At 43.4% G+C, this 25,418-nt stretch overlaps 1 protein-coding gene across 2 annotated transcripts in view; it reads left to right on the top strand.

Annotated features, from left to right (window-relative positions):
* ME1 (malic enzyme 1) overlaps positions 1–25,418 on the top strand; it is a 358,560-nt gene that overhangs the window by 310,121 nt on the left and 23,021 nt on the right. For both annotated transcript variants that reach the window (XM_065400345.1, XM_065400346.1), the window contains exons 10-11: positions 14,153–14,258; positions 23,469–23,611. In XM_065400345.1, coding sequence (XP_065256417.1) covers positions 14,153–14,258; positions 23,469–23,611 — 249 coding nt within the window. The remainder of the gene's footprint in view (positions 1–14,152; positions 14,259–23,468; positions 23,612–25,418) is intronic.

Below are 25,418 nucleotides of genomic sequence, written 5' to 3'. Positions count from 1 at the left end.
AAAAATAGATTTTCATTGTCTTTGCCTGACGATCGGGCTGGTCAGAGAATCTAATGTACATTCCTTTGTCTAAGCAGGCCTGTTTACCAATTCCCCCTGACATGCCTGGCTTGAACAGATTTTTATAATCATTCCAGCATATGTCCATTATTCTTAATACCCACCACTTACTTACATCACTGAAGGCTATTAATGATCAGTGAGTTATTAGTTTTCAAATTATATCTCCCAAGGCATTTTTCCACGCCATCCTCCAGATCATTAATGAAGATATTGAACAAAACCGGCCCCAGGACCGATCCTTGGGGCACTCCGCTTGAAACCGGCTGCCAGCTAGACATGGAGCCATTGATCACTACGCGTTGAGCCCGACGATCTAGCCAGCTTTCTATCCACCTTATAGTCCATTCATCCAGCCCATACTTCTTTAACTTGGTGGCAAGAATACCGTGGGAGACCGTATCAAAAGCTTTGCTAAAGTCAAGGAATAACACATCCACTGCTTTCCCCTCATCCACAGAGCCAGTTATCTCATCATAGAAGGCAATTAGGTTAGTCAGGCACGACTTGCCCTTGGTGAATCCATGCTGACTGTTCCTGATCACTTTCCTCTCCTCTAAGTGTTTCATAATTGATTCCTTGAGGACCTGCTCCATGATTTTTCCAGGGACTGAGGTGAGGCTGACTGGCCTGTAGTTCCCCGGATCCTCCTTCTTCCCTTTTTTAAAGATGGGCACTACATTAGCCTTTTTCCAGTCATCCGGGACCTCCCCCGATCGCCATGAGTCCGTATTCTGCTGCTCTCCTTTCTTCCTTGTGTCAGGATCCTGAACTCGACCATCTCATGGTCACTGCCTCCCTGGTTCCCATCCACTTTCGCTTCCCCTACTAATTCTTCCCTGTTTGTGAGCAGCAGGTCAAGAAAAGCTCTGCCCCTAGTTGGTTCCTCCAGCACTTGCACCAGGAAATTGTCCCCTACACTTTCCAAAAACTTCCTGGATTGTCTGTGCACCGCTGTATTGCTCTCCCAGCGGATATCAGGATGATTAAAGTCTCCCATGAGAACCAGGGCCTGTGATCTAGCAACTTCTGTTAGTTGCCGGAAGAAAGCCTCGCCCACCTCATCCCCCTGGTCCGGTGGTCTATAGCAGGCTCCGACCACGACATCACCCTTGTTGCTCACACTTCTCAACTTTATCCAGAGACTCTCAGGTTTTTCTGCAGTTTCATACTTAAGCTCTGAGCAGTCATACTCCTCTCTTACATACAACGCAACTCCCCCACCTTTTCTGCCCTGCCTGTCCTTCCTGAACAGTTTATATCCATCCATGACAGTACTCCAGTCATGGGAGTTATCCCACCAAGTCTCTGTTATTCCAATCGCATCATAGTTCCCTGACTGTGTCAGGACTTCCAGTTCTCCCTGCTTGTTTCCCAGGCTTCTTGCATTTGTGTATAGGCACTTAAGATAACTTGCTGATTGTCCTGCTTTCTCAGTATGAGACAGGAGTCCTCCCCTCTTGCGCTCTCCTGCTCGAGCTTCCTCCCAGGATCCCATTTCCCCACTTACCTCAGGGCTTTGGTCTCCTTCCCCCGGTGAACCTAGTTTAAATCCCTCCTCACTATGTTAGCCAGCCTGCTTGCGAAGATGCTCTTCCCTCTCTTCGTTAGGTGGAGCCCGTCTCTGCCTAGCACTCCTCCTTCTTGGAACACCATCCCATGGTCGAAGAATCCAAAGCCTTCTCTCCGACACCACCTGCGTAGCCATTCGTTGACTTCCACGATTCGACGGTCTCTACCTAGGCCTTTTCCTTGCACAGGGAGGATGGACGAGAACACCACTTGCGCCTCAAACTCCTTTATCCTTCTTCCCAGAGCCATGTAGTCTGCAGTGATTCGCTCAAGGTCATTCTTGGCTGTATCATTGGTTCCCACGTGGAGAAGCAGGAAGGGGTAGCGATCTGAGGGCTTGATGAGTCTCGGCAGTCTCTCCGTCACATCGTGTATCCTAGCTCCTGGCAAGCAGCAGACCTCTCGGTTTTCCCGGTCGGGGCGGCAGACAGATGACTCAGTCCCCCTGAGGAGGGAGTCCCCGACCACCACAACCCTCCTCCTCCTCTTGGGAGCGGTGGTCGTGGAACCCCCATCCCTAGGACAGTGCATCTTTTGCCTTCCAATCGGTGGAGTCCCCTTCTGCTCCCTTCCCTCAGGTGTGTCATCTAGTCCACTCTCCGCATTAGTACCTGTAGAGAGAACATGGAAACGATTGCTCACCTGTATCTCCATGGCTGGTACATGGACACTCCTCTTTCTCCTTCTGGAGGTCACATGCTGCCAAACTTCTTCACCATCCTTCTCTCCCTGCTGCGCCTGCTCTGAATCTTCAGAACGTTGTGGCCGTAGAAGCATCTCCTGACGTCTGTCCAGGAAATTTTCATTTTCCCTTATGCAACGCAGAGTCGATACTTGTTTCTCCAGACCTCGAACCTTCTCTTCCAATATGGAGACCAGCTTGCACTTTGTACAGACAAAGTCGCTTCTGTCCTGTGGAAGAAAGACAAACATGGCACAACCTGTGCAGGTTACAACAGCTGATCGCTCACCTTCCATATCACCTTCCTCTTAAGAGCTTCCTCAGCTGTTGCAGTAACTACTCAGAGAAACCCGCAGATGAAAGCCTCAGTGAGCTCTCCCCAGGCGAACTCCCTCTGTTAGCCTCTGCTGTTCGCCGCTCAGCTGGTTCGCTGCTGACTGCCCTTATATACCAGTCAGGCCCACTCAAGGCCCACCTGGAACAAAGCACTCCCAATTCACACTTTTCAAACAAACAAGCAAGCACGCAAGCACACAGTCAAACTGTCCCAGCAACAGACACTCAGATACTCACCAACACAGCCCCCCTAATGCAGCACTTAGCGTACCTCCTCTCGGACAGATCCCAGGCAAACTCCCTCTGTTAGCCTCTGCTGTTCGCCTCTCCATGGGATGATATTCCAAAACCCCTCACTATACCTGAAGAAGACCTACACCAGCAATGCAGGGCACTAGAGACAGTGTTGACACATGATGACATGCGCAATATTGATGTGAGTGATTTAGGGGATGAACTGAAAGCCCTTTCAAGATACATTTCAGCAGGATCAACTCCAAAGGCTGGTCTGGAATATATGTGCACAAATAAGATGACCATCCTCTTTCCAAATGCTTTTGTTGCTCTGTGCATACTTCTAACACTTCCTGTAACAGTTGCCAGTGGAGAATGCAGCTTCTCCAGGCTGAAGTTAATAAAAATACATCTACACTCCACAATGACACAGGAGAGGCTGGTTGGTCTTGCAACCATCTCAGTAGAGCATGAGCTGGTCCAGACTGTGGACCTTCAGGAAGCAGTTCAAATCTTTGGAACCAAGAAGGCATGGAAAGCACCACTTTGATTATTCAAACTGATAAAAATGCCAGTGTTTACTATGCAGACAAGAAAAGTTACATTTGCTGTTCAGGTGTTTGAAAGTTAAGTGTTACTTAAAATTTTTGAATAAGGCATTTTAAGTTGTTAGTTCTCCTTTATTGGAGTAGGTAGAAGAGCAGTACCATGAAAGGAGTAGAACAGGAAGAAGGCAGAATTGAGACCTTTCAAAGTTTTGGCCCAAGCGAGCGGGCATGGGGGCGTCATTTGAGCTCTCCGCCTCAGGTGCCAAAATGTTGTGGGCCGGCCCTGGATACTGTGATAGCCTTAACTAAGAATTTCTTTGTTTTTATTGTCTCAACCTTCACATAACTTAATATTTTTGTAATTAAGCCATTCATTTACTTATTCTTTAATTGCTAAGGAAAATGGTGTGAGAGATCAAATGTTGTCTGCCCAGATTTATTCCTTTTGTGAAGTATTAGTGGCTCTGAAAAATCACCCTTCTCTGACAGAGCAGTTCTATCAAGCTCAAAGAAACTGATATCTGGCCCAGAAGAGCAAAGTTTATTTAGGAAAGCTGGCAGTGGCTGTACTCCACCTGAACTCTCCAGCTAGAGGCTGCTTTTTTCCTCCTATAGGAGGGTCCTGTCTTTGGCCAGCTGATTTTTTTTACTTCCTCCTCCCTCCCCATCTTAACAGCAGTAGAGGTGCCAAGTTGGGAGCCCACTCTTTGGTCCATTGGCTTTGGTGTCCAGACATGTCTTTTTTTAGATTATAAATCTTTCAGACAAGACTGTCATTTACTATACATTTGTACAGTGCCCAGCACAATGGACCCTAATCAGGTTGAGGCCGGTAGGTTCTACCCCTATATAAATGTTACATAACAACATAGTAGCACATCCTCTGATATGAGTGCCTGAAAAGTGTCCTCTCTAAGTTTCAAGTGTGAAAGTCCTCTATTGTTAATGGGATGCAGCACTGAGTCACAGGTTCAAAACTTGGAATATTCCATGTATATCTTAATATAATGAATGTTTAATAATAGTGAAGGATAAAGGCAGAAGATTAGCAACTAGACCTAAAGTCTATAAAGGTCATTGTTCAGTGTTCTCCAGGGAAACAGCATCTTCATTACTGAGGAACTATCCAATTGAGGGGTCAATAGAGGAGGGTTTGGAACAAATTGGTAAATTAAATAGTGATAAGTCACCAGGACCAGATGGTATTCACCCAGGAGTTCTGAAGGAACTCAAATGTAAAATTTCAGAACCACTAAGTGTGGTATGTAACATATCACTTAAATCAGCTTCTGTACCAGATGGCTGGAGGATAGCTAATGTGACACCAATTTTTAAAAAAGATCCCAGAGGTGATCCTGGCAATTACAGGTCGGTAAGCCTATCTTCAGTACCAGGCAAATTGGTTGATACTATAGTAAAGAGCAGAATTATCGGACATATAGATGAACACAATTTGTTGGGGAAAAGTCAACACAGCTTTTGTAAAGGGAAATCATGCCTCACCAATCTATTAGAATACTTTGAGGGGGTCAACAAACATGTGGACAAGAATGATCCGTGGACATAGTGTACTTGGACTTTCAGAAAGCCTTTGACAAGAGGAAGAAAGGAGAGCAGCAGAATACAGACCCTAGACTTCAGAAAAGCAGACTTTGACTCCCTCAGGGAACTGATGGGCAGGATCCCCTAGGAGGCTAATATGAGGGGGAAAGGAGTCTAGGAGAGCTGGCTGTATTTTAAAGAAGCGTTATTGAGGGCGTAGGAACAAACCATCCCGATGTGCAGAAAGAATAGCAAATATGACAGGCGACCAGCTTGGCTTAACAAAGAAAGCTTCAGTGAGCTTAAACACAAAAAGGAAGTTTACAAGAAGTGGAAACTTGGACAGATGACTAGGGAAGAGTATAAAAATATTGCTTGAGCATGCAGGGGTGTAATCAGGAAGGCCAAAGCACAATTGGAGTTGCAGCTAGCAAGGGATGTGAAGGGTAACAAGAAGGGTTTCTACAAGTATGTCAGCAACAAGAAGGTGGTCAGGGAAAGTGTGGGACCCTTACTGAATGGGGGAGGCAACCTAGTGACAGATTATGTGGAAAAAGCTGAAGTACTCAATGCCTTTTTTTGCCTTGGTCTTCACAGACAAGGTCAGCTCCCAGACTGCTGCACTGGGCAGCACAGTATGGGGAGGAGGTGAGCAGCCCTCAGTGGTGAAAAAACAGGTTAAGGACTATTTAGAAAATCTGGGCATGCACAAGTCCATGGGACCGGATGCAATGCATCCGAGGGTGTTGTGGGAATTGGCTGATGTGATTGCAGAGCCATTGCCCATTATCTTTGAAAACTCATGGCGAGCAGGGGAGGTCCCTCTATTCCCCTCTATTCGGCACTGGTGAGGCCACATCTGGAGTATTGCATCCAGTTTTGGCCCCCCCACTACAGAAAGGATGTGGACAAATTGGAGAGAGTCAAGCGGAGGGGAACAAAAATTATTAGGGGCCTGGGGCAAATGACTTATGAGGAGAGGCTCAGGGAACTGGGCTTACTTAGGGTATGTCTACACTACGAGAGTAGTTCGATTTTAGTTAAATCGAATATGTGGAATCGATATTACAAAGTCGAACGTGTGTGTCCACACTAAGGACAGTAATTCGACTTTGTCAGTCCACACTAACGGGGCAAGCGTCGACATTGGAAGCGGTGCACTGTGGGCAGCTATCCCACAGTTCCCGCAGTCCCCGCTGCCCATTGGAATTCTGGGTCGAGCCGCCATTGCCTTCTGGGTAAAAAAATGTGTCGAGGGTGCTTTTGGGTAACTGTCGTCATCCAACCGTCACTCCCGCCCTCCCTCCCTGAAAGCGCCGGCGGGAAATCAGTTCGCGCACTTTTCTGGTCAGTGACAGCGCGGACGCCACAGCACTGCGAGCATGGATCCCGCTGTGACCATCGCTGCAGTTGTGGCCGTTGTCAACGCATCGCAGCTCATCATCGACCTTTCACTGAGGCAGATAGAGAGAAATCAGGCGAGGAGGCTACGGCACCGGGGTCAGGACCTGAACTCCGAGAGTAGCACACGCCTGTCTGAAACCACGACACCCAGTGCCGAGGACATCACGGTGGCAATGGGTCTTGTGGATACTGTGGAACGGCGATTCTGGGCCCGTGAAACAAGCACGGACTGGTGGGACCGCATAGTGCTTCAGGTCTGGGATGAATCCCAGTGGCTGCGAAACTTTCGCATGCGGAAGGGGACTTTCCTCGAACTTTGTGAGTTGCTGTCCCCTGCCCTGAAGCGCAAGGACACCCGGATGCGAGCAGCCCTGACTGTCCAGAAGCGAGTGGCCATAGCCCTCTGGAAGCTCGCAACGCCGGACAGCTACCGGTCAGTCGCGAACCAGTTTGGCGTGGGCAAGTCTACCGTGGGGGTTGTTGTCATGCAAGTAGCCAAGGCAATCGTGAAGGTACTGCTGTCAAAGGTAGTGACCCTGGGAAACGCGCAGGCCATCATAGATGGCTTCGCCGCGATGGGATTCCCAAACTGCGGTGGGGCTATAGATGGGACTCACATCCCTATCCTGGGACCGGACCACCAGGCCAGCCAGTACATCAACCGAAAGGGCTACTTTTCAATGGTGCTGCAAGCACTGGTGGACCATAAGGGACGTTTTACTAACATCAACGTCGGATGGCCGGGCAAGGTTCATGACGCTCGCGTGTTCAGGAACTCTGGTCTGTTTAGAAGGCTGCAGGAAGGTATTTACTTCCCGGACCACAAAATAACTCTTGGGGATGTGGAGATGCCTACAGTGATCCTCGGGGACCCAGCATACCCGCTAATGCCCTGGCTCATGAAGCCCTATACTGGCGCCCTGGACACAGAAAAAGAACTGTTCAACTACCGGCTCAGCAAGTGCAGAATGGTGGTGGAGTGTGCTTTTGGCCGTCTCAAGGGGAGATGGAGAAGCTTACTGACTCGCTGTGATCTCAGCGAAACCAATATCCCCATTGTTATTGCAGCTTGCTGTGTGCTCCACAATCTGTGTGAGAGCAAGGGGGAGACCTTTATGGCGGGGTGGGAGGTTGAGGCAAATCGCCTGGCTGCTGATTACTCCCAGCCAGACAGCCGGGAGATTAGAAGAGCCCAGCGGGACGCACTGTGCATCCGGGAGGCTTTGAAAGACAGTTTCCAGACTGAGCAGGGTCACCAGTGAATTTTAAGTTTGTGGACTCAGAACCTGAACTTGCCACCGTTTCTTTACCCAGTTACCGTTGACTATCCTCTCCAGTTACATACCCCCTTCACCCCCTTCCCAAAAAATAAAATCTGTTCTGTTTTGTTAATGAACACCGTTGTCTTTATTACTGTTTTCGCGGGAATGTTTTAAACCTGGGACGCAGACTGTGGCGGGGTGCGGGTTTACTGTTGTGATGCAAATGATGCTTCTAAACTCCAGGAATGACGGGTTCCGCAGTGGTGGACTGGTTGTTTCAACAGAGCCTGCCAGCCCTCCTGGGCGGGACAGCGTGTATGTGTCGGCTATGTGACTGTCTGGCAGGGGGAGGAGGGTTACAGCTCCCCTGCTGCGGGGCTCTGTGATGCATTAGATCTGTAACTGCCCTCCCCCGCCACAAAGTCACAGAGCAACACCCCCCCCCCCCCCCACAGAACATGAAAACCACCTCCCAGATTGAACAGGGTCACTAGTCACTGCACTGGGTATGTGTCCTGATCCTGGACCTGACCCCGCCTCTGTACCCTGGTAAAGGTGACTGTCCTGTCCAATTACCATGCCCCTTCCCCTCGTTCAGACAGACTCTCCTCCAAAATAAAATCATGGAAACAGTAATTAACAGAAACGAATATTTTATTATGAACCAGACATGAAACGTGGGGGTTGAAACTTGCACGGGGGCTTCTGTGAGGTGTGTAGGAAAGGACTTTTAAAATTTTGGGGAATGAGAGCCTTCTAGTGCTAGAGCAGTCTGCAGGGGTTGACTGAAAGTTTTAACGGCCCTTGCCGCCCCTCCTTCTTTGTACTTTGGGTGAGGGGGGTGTGGGACTTGGTGGCGGGGGAGGGCGGTTAGAGATAGACTGCAGCGGGGCTCTGTCCTCCTGCCTCCGGTCTTGCAGAACATCCACAAGGCGCCGGAGCGTGTCCGTTTGCTCCCTCAGAAGTCCAAGCAGCTTTTCAGTAGCCTGCTGGTCCTCCTGACGCCACCTCTCCTCCCGTTCCATGACTGCTCGGTGCATTTGGGACAAGTTCTCCCTCCACTGTGTCTGCTGGGCTGCCTGGGCTCGGGAACAGCTCATTAGTTCTGAGAACATGTCCTCCCGCGTCTTCTTCTTCCTCCTCCTAATCTGCGCTAGCCTCTGGGACTGTGCTGACAGGCTGAGTTGGGAGACAGTCGCAGATGTGTCTGTGTGAATGGGAAAAATGGAGTGAATTCCTGAGACAGATAAATGAAGTTGTGTACAAAGAACCTAGTCTTTCTCTGTGAACAAGACCATGCACTGCACCTCTCACATGCGCACTCAGGACAAGGTCGAATTTTCGGCCATCGCCTTCAGTGCCTGGGGTCCTGCAGTGGTCTTGCAGTTATCTGAGAAGCGTGGCAGGACACCTGAACTTCTGTAGCGTGCAATCATGGTAAGCCGTAGACTTCTGGCTGCTTAAAACTGTACTAGTAGCACTGGCCTCCTTTCACATTGAAAGCAATGCCAGTCTCTGCTGCCAGCAATCAGGACAGCATGAACTATGCCCCTGTCCCACCCCCTCGCGGCTGTTCCAGGGAAAGATCCCTGTATGCTGCCCCTCTCCCTCCACCGCGTGGCTGTAAAGCAGTCCCAATACTAACATTCCCCTCCCTAATTCAAAGCAGGGCGTAATGAGCGACATCACCCTGCTGAGGATCTCGGAGTCCCAGAGGGAAAGGATGTTTCGAGAAAGCCTTCAGAAACCAGGGCCGTTTGCCGCTATGCTCTGCAGGGCGATGATACCAGAGTATCTGATGGTGTCGTGGCGCGGTAACGTGTCCTACCACGGAGGGCCCACTAAGATCGCCCTACCCAGGAACCTGATGAACAGGCTGGAAATTTACCTTCATGAGACCTACGAGGAGTTCTCCTATGAGGATTTCGCCTCCATCCCCAGCCATATTGACCGGATTTTCGCGTAGGTGCACTGGGACTAAAGAGTGGAGCGTCTTGGGCAGCATAATCATGACTTACCGGACATTGTAAAAAAAATTTTAAATACTTGGGACTAAATTGTGAAGAGCCTAAGGCAGACAAATCATGAAAAACCCTTTGTTACTATTGTAAATATTCCAGTTTTTTTGCAGATAATTGTTTACATGTTTAAGCACTTTAATAAACAGCCATTGTTAATATTATAAATATTCCAGTTCTTGTAAAAATAAATGTTTAGATATTTAAAGCACTCACTGCTTGATCCTTCCCCTGATTCTGTCTCCGGGGTAAGGGATGGGGACGGTTGGTAGGGGATCTCGGTAAGGGTGATGAAGAGCTCCTGGCTGTCGGGGAAATCAGCGGTGCCAGCGCTGTCGACTGCCTCGTCCTCCTCATCTCCTTCTTCATCTTCCCCGTCCGCTAACATGTCCGACGAGGAACCTGCCGCGGACAATATCCCATCCTCAGAGTCCACGGTCAGTGGTGGGGTAGTGGTGGCGGCCGCACCTAGGATGGAATGCAGTGCCTCGTAGAAACGGGATGTGTGGGGATGGGATCCGGAGCGTCCGTTTGCCTCTTTGGTTTTTTGGTAGCCTTGTCTCAGCTCCTTGATTTTCACGCGGCACTGCGTTGCATCCCGGCTGTATCCTCTCTCTGCCATGGCTTTAGAGATCTTCTCGTAGATCTTTGCATTACGTCTTTTGGAGCGCAGCTCTGAAAGCACGGACTCATCGCCCCACACAGCGATGAGATCCAAGACTTCCCGATCAGTCCATGCTGGGGCCCTCCTTCTATTAGATTGCACGGCCATCTCTGCTGGAGAGCTCTGCATCGTTGCCAGTGCTGCTGAGCTCGCCACGCTGTCCAAACAGGGAATGAGATTCAAACTGCTCAGACAGGAAAAGGAATTCAAATTTTCCCGGGGCTTTTCCTGTGTGGCTGATCAGAGCATCCGAGCTCGGACTGCTGACCAGAGCGTCAACAGAGTGGTGCACTGTGGGATAGCTCCCGGAGCTATTACCGTCGATTTCCATCCACACCTAGCCTAATTCGATATGGCCATTTCGAATTTAGCGCTACTCCTCTCGTTTTGGAGGAGTACAGAAGTCGAATTTAAGAGAGCTCTATGTCGAACTAAATAGCTTCGTGGTGTGGACGGGTGCAGGGTTAATTCGATGTAACGGCGCTAAATTCGACATAAAAGCCTAGTGTAGACCAGGCCTTAGTTTGCAGAAGAGAAGAGTGACAGGGTGTTACCAGAAGATTTGAACCTAACTATCTTTTTAATTTGCCTATTCTGGTATTAAAGGTTGTGGCCTGCCCTACCGATTTTCCAGAGAAAAGCCGCTAACCATGGCCAGCTAACTTCCCCCCTGAAGGATACGGATACAGCCCTCCAATCAAGAATAGGCAGCAAGCAGTAAATTCTTCAAGAACAAAAATAGAATTTATTTAGAAGTGAAGGATTACAATAAAAAAGGAGAAAGAAACATAAAAATAAAATAAACAGTAAAGGTTACAGATACAATGTAAAGGACGCGGTGCGATAAATAAAAACACAACACAGAAATAACAATTCCACTTAACTCTATAACATATAATAATCTAACAATATAATCACTTACTTTATACTCTATAACAATATAACAATCAAGCATATAACATAAACATGTAACAATACATCGATTAACTCTAACATCCAGTAAGCGCTGGCCTTACGGTTACTGAATGCGTAGGGGGAATCTCACTCAAACCATAGGCATCCAGCTTTATTTACATTTGAAACCCATACGCCCCAGGATGTTAAATAGAAAAATTTAAGACTTACAGAGGCTTTTATAAAATCCCTCTGACTCGTCACCGGAAAAGTCCTTCTGCTCTGTCAATTTTAGTGAGCGACGTTTGGGAGCGTTGTCTGATGATGGGTTATGGGCTACTGGCAGCTGGGTTGTCCGCTGCTGCCTCCTCCTGAGGTAAAATATCTCCTCAGGTAAGAGAGACAGAAGCCCGTTGGTTGTTGCTGCTGGCCAGGTGCCAGAAACGGTCATTGCCAAGGCAACCCTGGAACCCTAGGTAGGCTGCTGCTGTTGCTGTAACAGCCACTGGTTTTCAAGCAGCTCTTCCTTTGCTGGATTTCAATGTAGCTTCTCAGGTGGCTTCTCTTGCGCAGGTGTCGTCCGATAGGTGTCCGGCAGTGTTCCACTCTCTTGCTGGTCCCTATCCCTACAAAGTTTTAGCCTGCTGGCTGTGGCCTTTATATGCAATTCCAGCTCATTAGCTATTAATTTATTATCATAATTCAGCCAATCATCTTTCAGGGATTTGCGTATGTTAATTAATGTCACGTGTACCGACATGTGACACTCAAGCTCAGCCAATCAGATTCCAGAGATTAGCACATGCTAATTACCAATTAGTCCTCAAAAACACATTTGTAGACTGCAGTGACATCTGCTGGAGAATTTAAAAACAGCAATCTTCAAAGTCCCATTGACTGTGCACTAGCTTAATCATGGACATGCCAAAAGTGGCTAATTTTACTGCACCTGTGAGAGGCACTGGATTTTATATTTTACCCAAAAAGGAAATCAGGTGCATGTATCTCAGTATTTCTGTGATAGTAGTTCTAAGAACATACTTAAATCCCATATAAGCACATGAGGACATAACCCTCTCCCCTTAAAACACTGTATTTCAGTCATTTAAGAAATCTGTAGAAGTGGATAAATCTGTGAAAATTCCCTATAATCCAGGGTGAGAGAAGAGAAACTGGTATCCTGTAAACCAAAGCAGCTCAGTCAGTCCTAACCACATGATTGACCTGCACAACTTCTTGTGGTCTCCCCTGGAACCATTTCCTCCTGCTGCAGATGAAAAATGGCCTTCTATTATGTATGCCAAGTCTTGTGGTTACTGTCCAAAGAGGAGGAGGAGCAGAGTAAGTGCAGTGATGTAATTTGCATCAAACCACAGCCTTTTTGTGTAAAGCGTTAAAGCAATTTTTTCTTAAAAATAAAAAACCCAAAATATAGTTTTTGAAAAGTAGAACGAATCCACTGTTAGATCCAGTTTTAAAATACATGAGCCAAATTTGTCCTTGGTGAAACTCCTTAAGCTTCAATGGAGTTACACCAAGGATGATTTTATCTCAATAATTGTTGCTAACTTGGAAAGATGAAGGAAATTTTCCTCTATTGAGACCGGCAATGCATGGTTGGAAAAGACATCAGTAATATAGTATCCAATTGAGCATGTAGTCAAGGTTCTCTCAAGCATTTCCATTTTAAACTGCTCAGGTGAAATTTTTAGAAATAAGTGCTTAAGGATAGTGCTTTCTCCATATTTACAGGTTTCAGAGTAGCAGCCGTGTTAGTCTGTATCCGCAAAAAGAACAGGAGTACTTGTGGCTCCTTAGAGACTAACAAATTTATTAGAGCATAAGCATCCGAAGAAGTGGGCTGTAGCCCATGAAAGCTTATGCTCTAATAAATTTGTTAGTCTCTAAGGTGCCACAAGTACTCCTGTTCTTTCTCCATATTTAGACACCTCAAAAAGTGGTCTGAGAAGTCCTGAGACCCCAGCAGCTCCCATTGATTTCAAACTATAGCTATAGGCCTGGTAAGCTGTACCAGTCAAATCACAGCCTGTAGCGCTTTTGCCTGTCTACATTAGGGCTTTCACTTAGTGCAGTTCGACTGGTGGCTGGACAGAGATAGCTGAAATCCCTAATGTACACAAGGCCTCAGATGAAAACTTAATTGACTTACAACTAACATAAGTCATTTTTGTTACTGGAAAATGTTTTCATTGGTGCCTGGTTAGAGATGTTTATCCCAAGTTATTAAAAAAACTAAAATTTTGCATATTCCATATTTTAGATGACTCCTGATCTTTTACACAAGAAAAGACTTGAAGCTTCTAAGAGAGAGTGTTTTTGTTTGAATAATACTTATGGAAAATGCATAGTCCACAGTAGCATTATTTAGTCCTATACCATGGGTTTTATAAACAAATACATTCTGAGCCAATAGCATGTCACTAAAGATAACTAAACTCTGTTATCATTAGGTCAGATTTTTTATTATTAAACCAATTTTCAAAGTATCAAAATTCAGCTACTTAAAATTGTACAAGGTTGCAATATTACATGAATTATTTGTTTCTTTTAAAGTGTGTACAATTGTTCAGCTTTTAGCAAAATTATAAAGCAAATGTAGTGCATGATTTTTGACAATTTGTGAGTAGTTAATGTTATGGTGCAATGAAATTGTCGGTTTTTAAAATGTTCACATTCCAGGTATTTACATTTGGACAAATGGATTTATTGTCCTTATAAGAGCATGATGCAATGTATAATTTTTAAGAAATTTTCTAACATTTTGTTATTTGCTAATACAAGTGCCATACACTAAACATAACAGCGATAATTAATTACCAGAATATCTCTTTTTGAGGTGTGTATCAGTTTGCATAGGGAATATCATGGTCCCAGCACATTTTTAATAAATGCATTTTTTGCTTTTGTTCACTTAGGAGCGTTCCTCATTAACAACTGAGAAAGAAAGGTTTGCCCATAAACATGATGAAATGAAAAATCTGGAAGATATTGTTAGAGCTATAAAACCAACTGTACTTATAGGTAATTATTTATTCAAATGATATATTTTTAAGGAGTGAGACTTTGTTTTATTGTTTGTATACACTATGAATAACGTATAAAGGGAAGATTATGAGCTCTTCTGAACAGGTAATTCTTAAGTATTTGGAATGTACCTAGCACATTGTGGATGCTACTGCAAATAAACATTAAATAAGGAGAAGAATGTGGCAAACATATAACAGTGCTTTCATTCTAAAGCCTACATATTAGTGGTGGAATTATCCATGTTTTCTTGAACTTCTGTTGAGGAAGCACATCTTCTTCCCAATATTACTTCTGAATTTATGTACTGTACTGTACTATACTATAGTATAAATAACCTCAGAAGTTAGAATGAGGAAAGTGGAGCATACATACATGTATGACAGTACAGTCACCTGCATTCTCCATCTGATTATATAGATTTCTGGTGTCATATTTGGGTTCTGATCCTGCAGTCTTTGTTTAGGCAAGACTGTCATTGACTTTAAAAAAACTGCAGGATCTTGATCTCATTGAAGTAACCAGCTGAAAGGATGTTTCAATTCTCTATACAGCAGAGTTAAAACAGTTTTCTACTACCTGTTTCAGGAATGAAAAGGCAAATGTTCTTGAATATTTGCAGTATAAGTAACCTTTTAAAAATCTATCTATTCACTAAAACTGTTAATCGGTGTTAGAAAGTGTGAACATATCTTACTCTGTGCCAACTACCACAACATTAAAAAAATATTTTGAATTTAGAATACCAATTGGATTACGGTCCCAACCTATATCTTGTAAGCCTTCAACAAAGAGGACTGAATTTTTGAAAGCATTTTCACTGTTTCACTTAGTGATTAATCAAATAAGTGGGACTTGACTTGGTTTTCTGAAACATTTCCTTTTTTTCACTGATATAGTCAAATGCTGCATAACCATTTCAAAATGCTATTCCAATTAAAGCTGTGCAAATAACTGATTTTTTTTTGTTTGCTGGCAATTATGAAAATTTGAAAAAAAATGTTTGGGGTTGAACCAAAACAGAAAGTTTTCAAAAATTTTGGCAAATTAAAAAAAAAAAAAAGGACCAAATGAAACATTTCGTTTCAACTAAATCAAAAAGTCTCATTTCAATATTGACTACTTTAAATGTTTCCAATTGTTTTTTAATAAAATCAAAGGAGGTTTTGAAATGAAGTCATTCCAAACCAAAAAAATCAAATTTTTCATTTTGAAAATGTTGAAATGTTTTGCTTTTTTTTTAAAGGGGTATTATTTTTACCATAATAATTTGGTGAAACTGACATGAATTCGCAACACGTTTCAGTGTTGTCAGATCTCCATTTTTCTCCAAAAAAAGTTCTATTTGAAAAATTTTACCCAGTTCTAATCCCAATCTGTAAAATAAGATTTGTGAATTCACCCTTATTTTTCTTCAGTCCAATAAAGCAATTGACATGCAAAAGAGAGACACTATATCAACATCCAAGATTGAAACCCAAAATCACATAGTAGACAAAAAGTGTTTAGAGAAAATAAGGCTAAAAAAACAGTTAAATTGAAGATTAGAATAAAAGATCCATGATATGCATCCAGCTAAAAGTATCTGTATGTATTAAATACTAACACGACATGCAGTAAGTATCAGTATATCATTACAATATATATCCCATTTACCATCTATTCTCTTCTTGACACACACCCAATCTCTCTGGTTGTCCAAGCAATGACTAAAAGAGCCAGACAACAGCACCCTCATTCTACACCACCTGACAAGAAGGGGAAGCATTTGGACCTTTTGGGGCATAAGGTCTTTTCCTCATCTAGTCTCCAATTCAGGATTTCATACTATCAGGGATTACTAGCCAAACACGACTTCCTGAATTACAGAAAATATGAGGAATTTACTGATAACCTCTCACAATGGGACTGGACTCGTTTTCAGGTGCTCATTGAGGAAGGGAAGCTGGTAGCCAGAACAGAACTCTAATTGGCAGTGGACGCAGCAGATACCTCCTCAAGGACCATGGCTATGGCTATAGTTATGCATAGGGAATCTTGGCTCCACTCCTCCAGTTTCCCTAGGGAAGCGCAAAACACTACTGAAGCTCTTTCCTTCAATGAATCCCATCTTTTTAATCAAAAGACAGATGATGCATTATATACCCTCAAGGACTCCAGAGCCACCTTTCGCTCACTGGATATCTACACTCATGCCCTGAAGCATAAATTCAACTGCCCACCATCCACCCAATGCTACAGGTCCCCCCAATTCTACCCTCAGCGACCTTATGAGCCACCGAGGAAGTGAAAGAAAACCCAGAGATACTGCCTCCCCGGACCTCCTTCACAGGCTTTCACCTCACAGCTACAACCACCGACCAAGAGATATTTTTGAGACTACCTCAAGAGACACCAACCATCTTGCATACCACCTCACAACCCCCCTACCTCTTTGGGGGGTCATTTAGCACTCTTCCCCAAAACTTGGAGTGCAAAAACAATGGCCAAATGGGTGCTGAACATCATCCATCATGGCTATACAATTTAATTCATCACACTACCTCCTCCAAAAAAACCCTCCCTATCCCATCTCAGGGACCACTCTCATGATCGCATTTTCACCCAAGAGGTGAATTCCTTACTATAACAGGGCACGGTAGAATGTGTTCCCCGGAATACCAAGGAACATGATTCTATTTGACTTACTTCCTGATACCAAGAAGAAAGGTGGGTGGAGACCAATTCTCAATTTCTGTCATCTCAATCGCTTCATCCACAAACTCAAGTTTCATATGGTCACGTTGGCAGCTATTATCCCATCTCTAGAAAAAGGCATGTGGTTTACAGCTCTTGATATGCAGGATGCTTATTTTTACATTGATATCCATTCGGCCCACAGATACTTCCTAAGATTCATAATTGGCACCCACCATTTCCAGTATAGGGTTCCCCTTTCAGAACAGCCATCACTCCCATAGTCTTCACCAAAGTTTTCTCTGTCGTAGCAGCCTATATCAGCCATTAGGGGCCCTCGTGTTTCTATATCTCAACAACTGGATTCTAGCTCCACGGTCCAGGCACAAAGCCCAAGCGTCAACCTCCATGTTACTCAGCCTTCTTTTGTCCCTTGGAGTCAACATCAATGTCGAGAAATTGATCCTAGACTCCACACAATACCTGGACTTTATAGGGGTCACAATCAATTCGGTCACAGCATGGGCCTACCTGCTGATGGACAGATTCATCATCAACAATCCTTATGTTCCAACCAGTACTTGTTTGTCCCTCCTTGGCCACGTAGCTTCATGTACATACGTGACTGCCTTTGCTGCCTCCAAACTTGGGCCCAGTCAGTTTACTTACCAAAACATCACACTATGGACAGTCCCCACCAGGGTGCTGTCCTCCCTTCAATGGTGCACAGACCCAACCCATGTATGCGTAGGAGTTCCCTTCCTGCCCTCCTCACCGGACAAGATGATCATTACCGACACATCTCTCGTAGACTAGGGAGTACACATGGACAATCACATGACAGAGGGAACATGGTCTCCCCGAGAATCCAGGATGCACATCAATATCCTGGAACTATGAGCTGTAAGAAAGGCATACCAGTCCTTTCTCCCATTCATCTGTTCCCATCATGTTAGACAACACTACTGCTGCTTTCTACATCAACGAACAGGGAGGAATGAAGTTGACCGCTTTATGTGCAGAAGCGGTCAATGTCTGGAATTGGTGCATCAATCACCAGATCCTCTTGTCCACAGCCTATCATCCAGGGACACAGAATGTGCTCGCAAACTTGCTCAGCTGACAGTTTGAGGTCAACCACAAATGGAACTTCATGATGCAGTAGTACACGACATCTTTACACAATGGAGGATTCTGACCAGAGAATTATTCGCTTTGCATATAAGAACATAAGAACGGCCGTACTGGGTCAGACCAAAGGTCCATCTAGCCCAGCATCCTGTCTTCCAACAGTGGCCAGTGCCAGGTGCCCCAGAGGGAATGAACAGAACAGGTAATCATCAAGTGATCCATCCCGTGTCGCTCATTCCCAGCTTCTGGCAAACAGAGGCTAGGGACACCATCCCTGCCCATCCTGGCTAATAGCCATTGATGGACCTTTTTGATTCCTTTTTGAACCCAGTTATGGTCTTGGCCTTCACTTCCACTTCCCACACTCCTTCCCCTCTGCTATGGATCTATCTGATTCATGGTGGAGAAGGAACTGGAAATGCGATCTGTCCGCCCTGCCTTCTATCACCTCAGACGGAAGCATGAGGTGAGCCAGGGCATATGCATGCACCAACAGACACTACTTTCAAATTCTCCAACTCCAGGCGCATGGTGCGCCTGTGTAATCCCTCCCGTGGAGTACAGATAGAGACCACACATCTCGAAGAATCTCCAGTTACAGGTAAGTAAGCTCCTATTCAGAAACGTCCCAGTTTATTGCACATGGCAGTAGGACATAGAGTGCATCCTATTCTCTCTTCATTGAGATAATATGCATATCAAACAATATATGCCAGCTCTGTTCTAGTCTATGTAAAAGTGAAGAGAGAAATTCACAAAGCTGGATTGTGGCTTGTAGCTGGATTCTGCCTTGCATTGAGGATGATGATACATGAGTCTCACTGCTGCAGATGGAGCTGCAGGAGCCAAAGTGCCTCAGGGCCAGTTAGACAGGCAGTACTGCCAAGGTCTCAATGTGTGGATGAGATGATGGTGTTAGGAGGAGGGATTTAGGTTTATTAGAAACTGGGGAACCTTTTTGGAAAGGAGGAGCCTGCACAGGAAGGATGGACTCTACCTAAACAATAATGGAACCAGATTGCTGGTATGTAAAATTTAAAAGGTCGTAGAGGAGTTTTTAAACTAATGGCTGGGGGAAAGCTGACAGGTGTGGAGGAACACATGGTTCAAACAGAGACATCCTTTACAGAAAAAATTATTAAAGGGGATACTCTATATCCTAATAAAGGGGAGAGGATAGAAGTTGATAAAGTACAGGTAGGAACTGAAGAGAAACAGACAAAAGAGTCCCATTCAGTTACATCACATGAAGGCAGACAACTAAATATTGACAAATTTTATAAGTGCTTGTATACAAATGCTAAAAGTCTATATACTAAGATGGGTGAACTTGATTGCCTGGTATTAAATGATATTGATATAATAGCTATCAAGAAACTTGGTGGAATGATGATAATAAATGGGACATGGCAATACCAGGGTACAAAATATATACAAATGACAGAGTAGGTCATGCTGCTAGGGTAGTGGCACTATATTTGAAAGACAGCATAGACTCAAATACTGTAAAAGTCTTAAATGAATCAAATTGTATTACAGAATCTCTGTGAATAGAAAATCCATGCATGTATAATAAGTATAGCAGTAGAAATATAGTACCATCCACCTGTGGGAGATTAGAGCAGCTATAAAAACAGAAAACCAATCATAATGAGAGATTCCAACTATTCCCATGTTGACTGGTTACATATCACCTCTGGACCGATGCAGAGAGAAACTTTCTAGACACCATTAATAACTGCTTCTTGGAGAAGCTAGTCCTCTAACCCACAACAGGAGAGGAAATTCTTGATTTAGTCCTAATTCTTGATTTAGTCCTAAGCACAGAATCTAGTCCAAGAGTTGAATATAGCTGAACCGTTCAATAATAGCAGCCATAATGTAATTACATTTAACATCCTTCTAAGGGGGAAAATACCAAAGAAACCCACCACGGTAGCATTTAATTTCAAAAAGGGGAAGTACATAAAAATGAAGAAGCTTGTTAAATGGAAATTAAAAGGAATAGTCAAAGGAGTAAATGCGTGAAATACCTGCAATCTGCATGGAAACTATTTAAAAACACCATAATAGAAGCTCAAATTAAATGTATACCCCAAATAATAAAAAACAGCAAGAGGGCCAAAAAAATGCCACCATGGCTAAACAATAGAGGAAAAGAGGCAGTTAGAGACAAGAAATCATCTTTTAAAAGTTTGTAAGTCAAATACTACTGAGGAAAATAGAAAGAAGCATAAATTCTGGCAAATCAAGTGCAAGTACAATTAGGCAGACCAAAAAAGAATTTGAAGAGCAACCAGCAAAAGACACGAAAACTAACAGCAAAAAAAAAAAATTAAGTACATTTGAAGCAGGAAACCTACCAGTCAGTGGGGCCACAGGCCACTCAAATTGCTAAAGGAGCACTCAAGGAATACAAGGCCATCACAGAGAAGCTAAATGAATTATCTGAATAAGTTCACTGCAGAAGCTGTGAGGGACATTCTCACAAGTGAGCCATTCTTTTTAGGTGATAAATCTGAGGAACTGTCCCAGACTGAGGTGTCAATAGAGAAGGTTTTGGAATAAATTGATAAATTAAACAGTAATAAGTCACAAGGACCAGATGGTATTCACCCAAAAGTACTGAAGGAGCTCAAATATGAAATTGCAGGACTACTCACTATGGTATGTAATCTATTGCTGAAATCCGCCTCTGTACTAGATGACAGGAGGATAGCTAATGTAACACTGATTTTTAAAAAAAGACTCCAGAGGCAATCGTGGCTATTACACGCTGGTATGCCTAACTTCAGTACCAGGCAAATTGGTTGAAACTACAGTAAAGAACAGAATTATCAGACACATAGATGAACAGAATATGTTGTGGAAGAGTCACCCTGGCTTTTGTAAAGGGAAATCATGCCTTACCAATCTGTTAGAATTCTTTGAGGGTGTCAACAAACATGGACAAGGGTGATCCAATGGATATAGTGTACTTGGACTTTCAGGAAGCCTTTGACAAAGTAAGTCCCTCACTAAAGGCTCTTAAGCAAAAGAAGCAATCATCAGATTAAGAGGGAAGGTCCTCTCATGGATAAGTAACTGGTTAAAAGACAGGAAACAAAGGGCAGCAATCGATCCAGCGGGGGTCGATTCTAGACGCAATAAATCGACCCCTGAATGCTCTCCCGTCGACTCCTGTACTCTACTGCCGCGAGAGGCGCAGGCGGAGTCAACAGGGGAGCGGCAGCAGTCGACTCACCGCAGTGAAGACACCACGGTAAGTCGATCTAAGTACATCGGCTTCAGCTACGTTATTCACGTAGCTGAAGTTGCATAACTTAGATTGACCCCTACCCCGCAGTGTAGACCAGACCAGGCCAAAGGGTAGGAAAAAAACAATCACTTTTCACAGTGGAGAGAGGTAAATAGCGGGGTTCCTCCAAGGATCTGTACTCTGACCTGTGCTGTTCAACATATGCATAAATAATCTGGAAAAAGGGGTAAAACAAAGGGGCAAAGTTACAAAATTACTCTAGATAGTTAAGTCCAAAGCAGATTGCGAAGAGTTACAAAAATTAAATGTAGATAAATGCAACTGTACACACAAAATGATGATGTCTAAATTAGCTGTTAAGACTCAAGAAAGAGATCTTGGAGTCATTGTGGATAACTATCTGATAATTTCTGCTCCATGTGTAGCAGCAGTGAAAAAAGCTAACAGAATGTTAGGAATCATTAGGAAAGGGATAGATAAAAAGACAGAAAATAGCATAATGTCACTATATAAATTCATGGTATGCCTATGCCTTGAATACTGCATGCAGTTCTGGTCACCCTATCTCAAAAAAAGATATATTAGAATTGGAAAAGGTTCAGAGAAGGGCAAAAAATGATTAAGGGTATGGAACAGCTTCCATATGAGGAGAGATTAAGAAGATGGGGACTTTTCATCTTAGAAAAGAGATGACTAAGGGGGGATATGATAGAGGTCTATAAAATCATGAATGCTGTAGAGAAAGAGAATAGGGGAGTGTTATTTACCACATAACACAAGAATCAGGGGTCACCCAACAAAATTGATAGGTAAGTACAAACATAAGGAAGTACTTCTGCACACAACACACAGTCTACCTGTGAAACTCGTTACCAGGGGCTGTTGTGAAAGCCAAAAGTGTAACTGGGTTCAAAAAAGAATTAGGTAAGTTCATGGAGGAGAGTCCATTAATGACTATTAGCCAAGATGGTCAGGGATGCAACCCCATGCTCTGTGTCCCTAAACCTCTGATTGCCAGAGCGGGAGTGGACAACAGGGGATGGATCATTTGTTCTGTTCATTCCCTCTGAAGTGTCTGGCACCAGCCACCGTCAGAAGACAGAATACTAGGTTAGGTGGACCATTGGTCTGACCCAGTATGGCCTGTTCCTATGTTGTTAAGCTCTTGGAGCTCCCTGACATGCAAAGGAAATGTAGCCCTTGCATTTTCCCCAAAGGTTGTCTGAAGTAGTCTTGCTACTGTGGAGGGCCAGGGCATGGACTTTCCCAACCCCAGCTGTCCAATTGGGCTGGTTAATGCCACACAGCCCTTACACTAAATTGTGTAGAAAGTGTGTGTGATTGTGCTTGATTTCTGCTCAAGGTTGCAATGAGGGGAGAGGGGGAGAAGCACCCTATCAAAAATATACATGGCACTTCATTGGTTTACCTCATCAAAGCATTAGACAAACATTAGCTAACTAGTATTCTTCGAGTGCTTCTCTAAATTAGTTCTGCTTCTGGTGTGCAGGCGTCCCATGACCTAGAAATCGTAACGTGTTAGCCAGCAGCGTCTGTTGGTCCTACTTGCTCCGTTGATGCCCTTGAGCCCTCCCCCTTGAATGTATAAAGGAGAAAGAACAACCAACCTACTCTCAGTTCCTTTGAATCATTCCTGGGTGTGAGACGGACCCAGCTGGCAACATCCATCTTTTTTTCTAGTTGCATATTTAATTAGGTTTTTAAAAATACTTTTAGTTATTTATATTTAATAATTAGGTTTTAGCTTTATTTAGTTTATTTTCTGCCCTGTACGGGAGAGGTGTGTGTGTGTGGGGTGGGGGGTGTCTAGCATTATTTCATGACTAAAAGCCCCGGGGTTTCAATTTTGAGAGTAACTCCAGCTACTGAACTGGTAAGTAACAGGTAAGTAACTTTCCTGTTGTTAGCAATTGCAGACCTGAGGTTATGCACATGTAAAAGTTACTCCTTTGTTTTTTTTCACGAAAGTAGGGAAAAAATCAACTAAATGTTAATAGAGAAGTTGTAGTAAAAGAAAATGTTATTGTATTGTTACTCCTTTTCAAAATGACATGCATGAATAACTTGAACAAACTGCATTCCCTACATTTTCTGTCATGTGTTTCTCTTCTTTTATTTAGGAGTTGCAGCTATTGGTGGTGCATTTACAAAACAGATTCTCAAGGATATGGCTTCCTTTAACAAGCAGCCTATCATTTTTGCCCTAAGTAACCCAACCAGCAAAGCGGAGTGCTCTGCAGAGCAGTGCTACCAGATGACTGAGGTAATGGAAGGTTAATGTATATAGTCACTAAATGTAGTATTAGAGAAAGAAAAACAAACAGCTATCAACAATTGCTTTGTTATGTTTTAAAATTGTATTTGTTTTAGGTGAATGTAGAAGCTCTAGATTAGAAATACCAACTAGTTAATTCTCTATGTGGAAACCATTTAAATGTGTAACATCACAAATCTGATAATTCCATTGAAGCAAAACAAAACACCAAACAAACAAAATGATCTCTGAATAGCTTGATTTTAATTTGCATTTCAGAAATACTAGGCAGAAAAATATTTCACCAATTTTTAATATTAATACATTTCATGGGGCTATGAAACAGCCATTTTTTATTCTAAATTAAACGGCAAAGAAATGAGAGGAGCCTTATTGAAGTGTTTTAGTGCTTTTAGCTAACTGTTCCTGTGTACTGCAGTTAGGAAGAATGAGCGACAGAGAATGTCCACTTTATATTCCATCTGCAAGAATCTCCCCACCAAGTTAGGATAGAGCAGCATTTAGTAGGTTGGCAATGCATTATAGCCAGCCTTTAGATGCTTGTCTAATACTCTCCGTCCTTCATTACTATACTTAACATATCAGTAGTTGTCAATTATGAGACTGTTAGTAACATATGTTATGTTTGATTTAGTTCCACCTTCTGTGTGTCATTTAAATGCACAGTGACCTGTTTTTCCTTAAAGATATGTTTTGTATTTATAAATATTCAGTAAGATAGACATGCCTTCTTGCAGGAAGCAAAATACTAGAAATCATTCTGTATTGAGAATGGGGCCCCAAGATCATTGACCTCTGTTACTCAGATTTCCGGTAACTAAAGACACAGGTGAAAAGTACAGAGAACTGGTTATGTGCGAATAAAATTAAGAACAAAGAACTACAGTTTGTTTTTTGTTCATTTTTTTTAAAGTCCTATGGTTCTGGAGTGAGTGTTAATAACAACAGCAGCAGTGTGAGTAACTGATGCATCTGCCTTTTGCATTGGATCATGGGTTCTATATTGGATTTCTCCTCTTGTATAAGGAAGCTTGTACTGTCATACAAACAAAAATGTAGCATGTCCCATTCCTCTACTGAAAAGTACATATGACAGTGCAATGCAAGAGTCAAACAGGAATGCATGCAATATGAACGGTTGATTATAATGGGCAGCTATATCTGGTAACCAGAGCTAAAGATATACTGGAATATCTCTCACCAAAACACATAATAAACAGTCCGTGATAATACTGCATGACACCAGGCTAAACAAAATATCCTTTCGAAGAACTGAATAGGAACATTGGTGTGATTTAAAATACACATTTTCAGTTTTCTAAAATAAACTAACATTTTGTGCTACAAGGAGTCTCTCAAAACTATTGAACAGTAAAATTAATCATTTTAGCAATTTTAAAGGGGGCTGGACAAAGGACCTCCTGTAGGGCTGAGCATAAGCATCCTACCCCTACTTGACCTTACTATTTAAAGCCTAAAGTACTCTCATCTCAGCAAGGCAAGGCTCAGAACTATAGGTAGTTCAAGTAGAGCCTCTGGAATTTCACTTATCTCATTATTCTGAATTTAGATTTTTGTTTCTTACTATAGATCGGGGTCGGCAACCTTTCAGAAGTGATGTGCCGAGTTTTCATTTATTCACTCTAATTTAAGGTTTCGCGTGCCAGTAATACATTTTAACATTTTTAGAAGGTCTCTTTCTATAAGGCTATAATATATAACTAAACTATTGTTGTATGTAAAGTAAATAAGGTTTTTAAAATGCTTAAGAAGCTTAATTTAAAATTAAATTAAA

Source organism: Emys orbicularis, chromosome 3, assembly GCF_028017835.1.
Source record: "Emys orbicularis isolate rEmyOrb1 chromosome 3, rEmyOrb1.hap1, whole genome shotgun sequence".
Classification (NCBI taxonomy): Eukaryota; Metazoa; Chordata; order Testudines; family Emydidae; genus Emys; species Emys orbicularis.
This window is presented reverse-complemented; position numbering and strand designations above follow the sequence as displayed.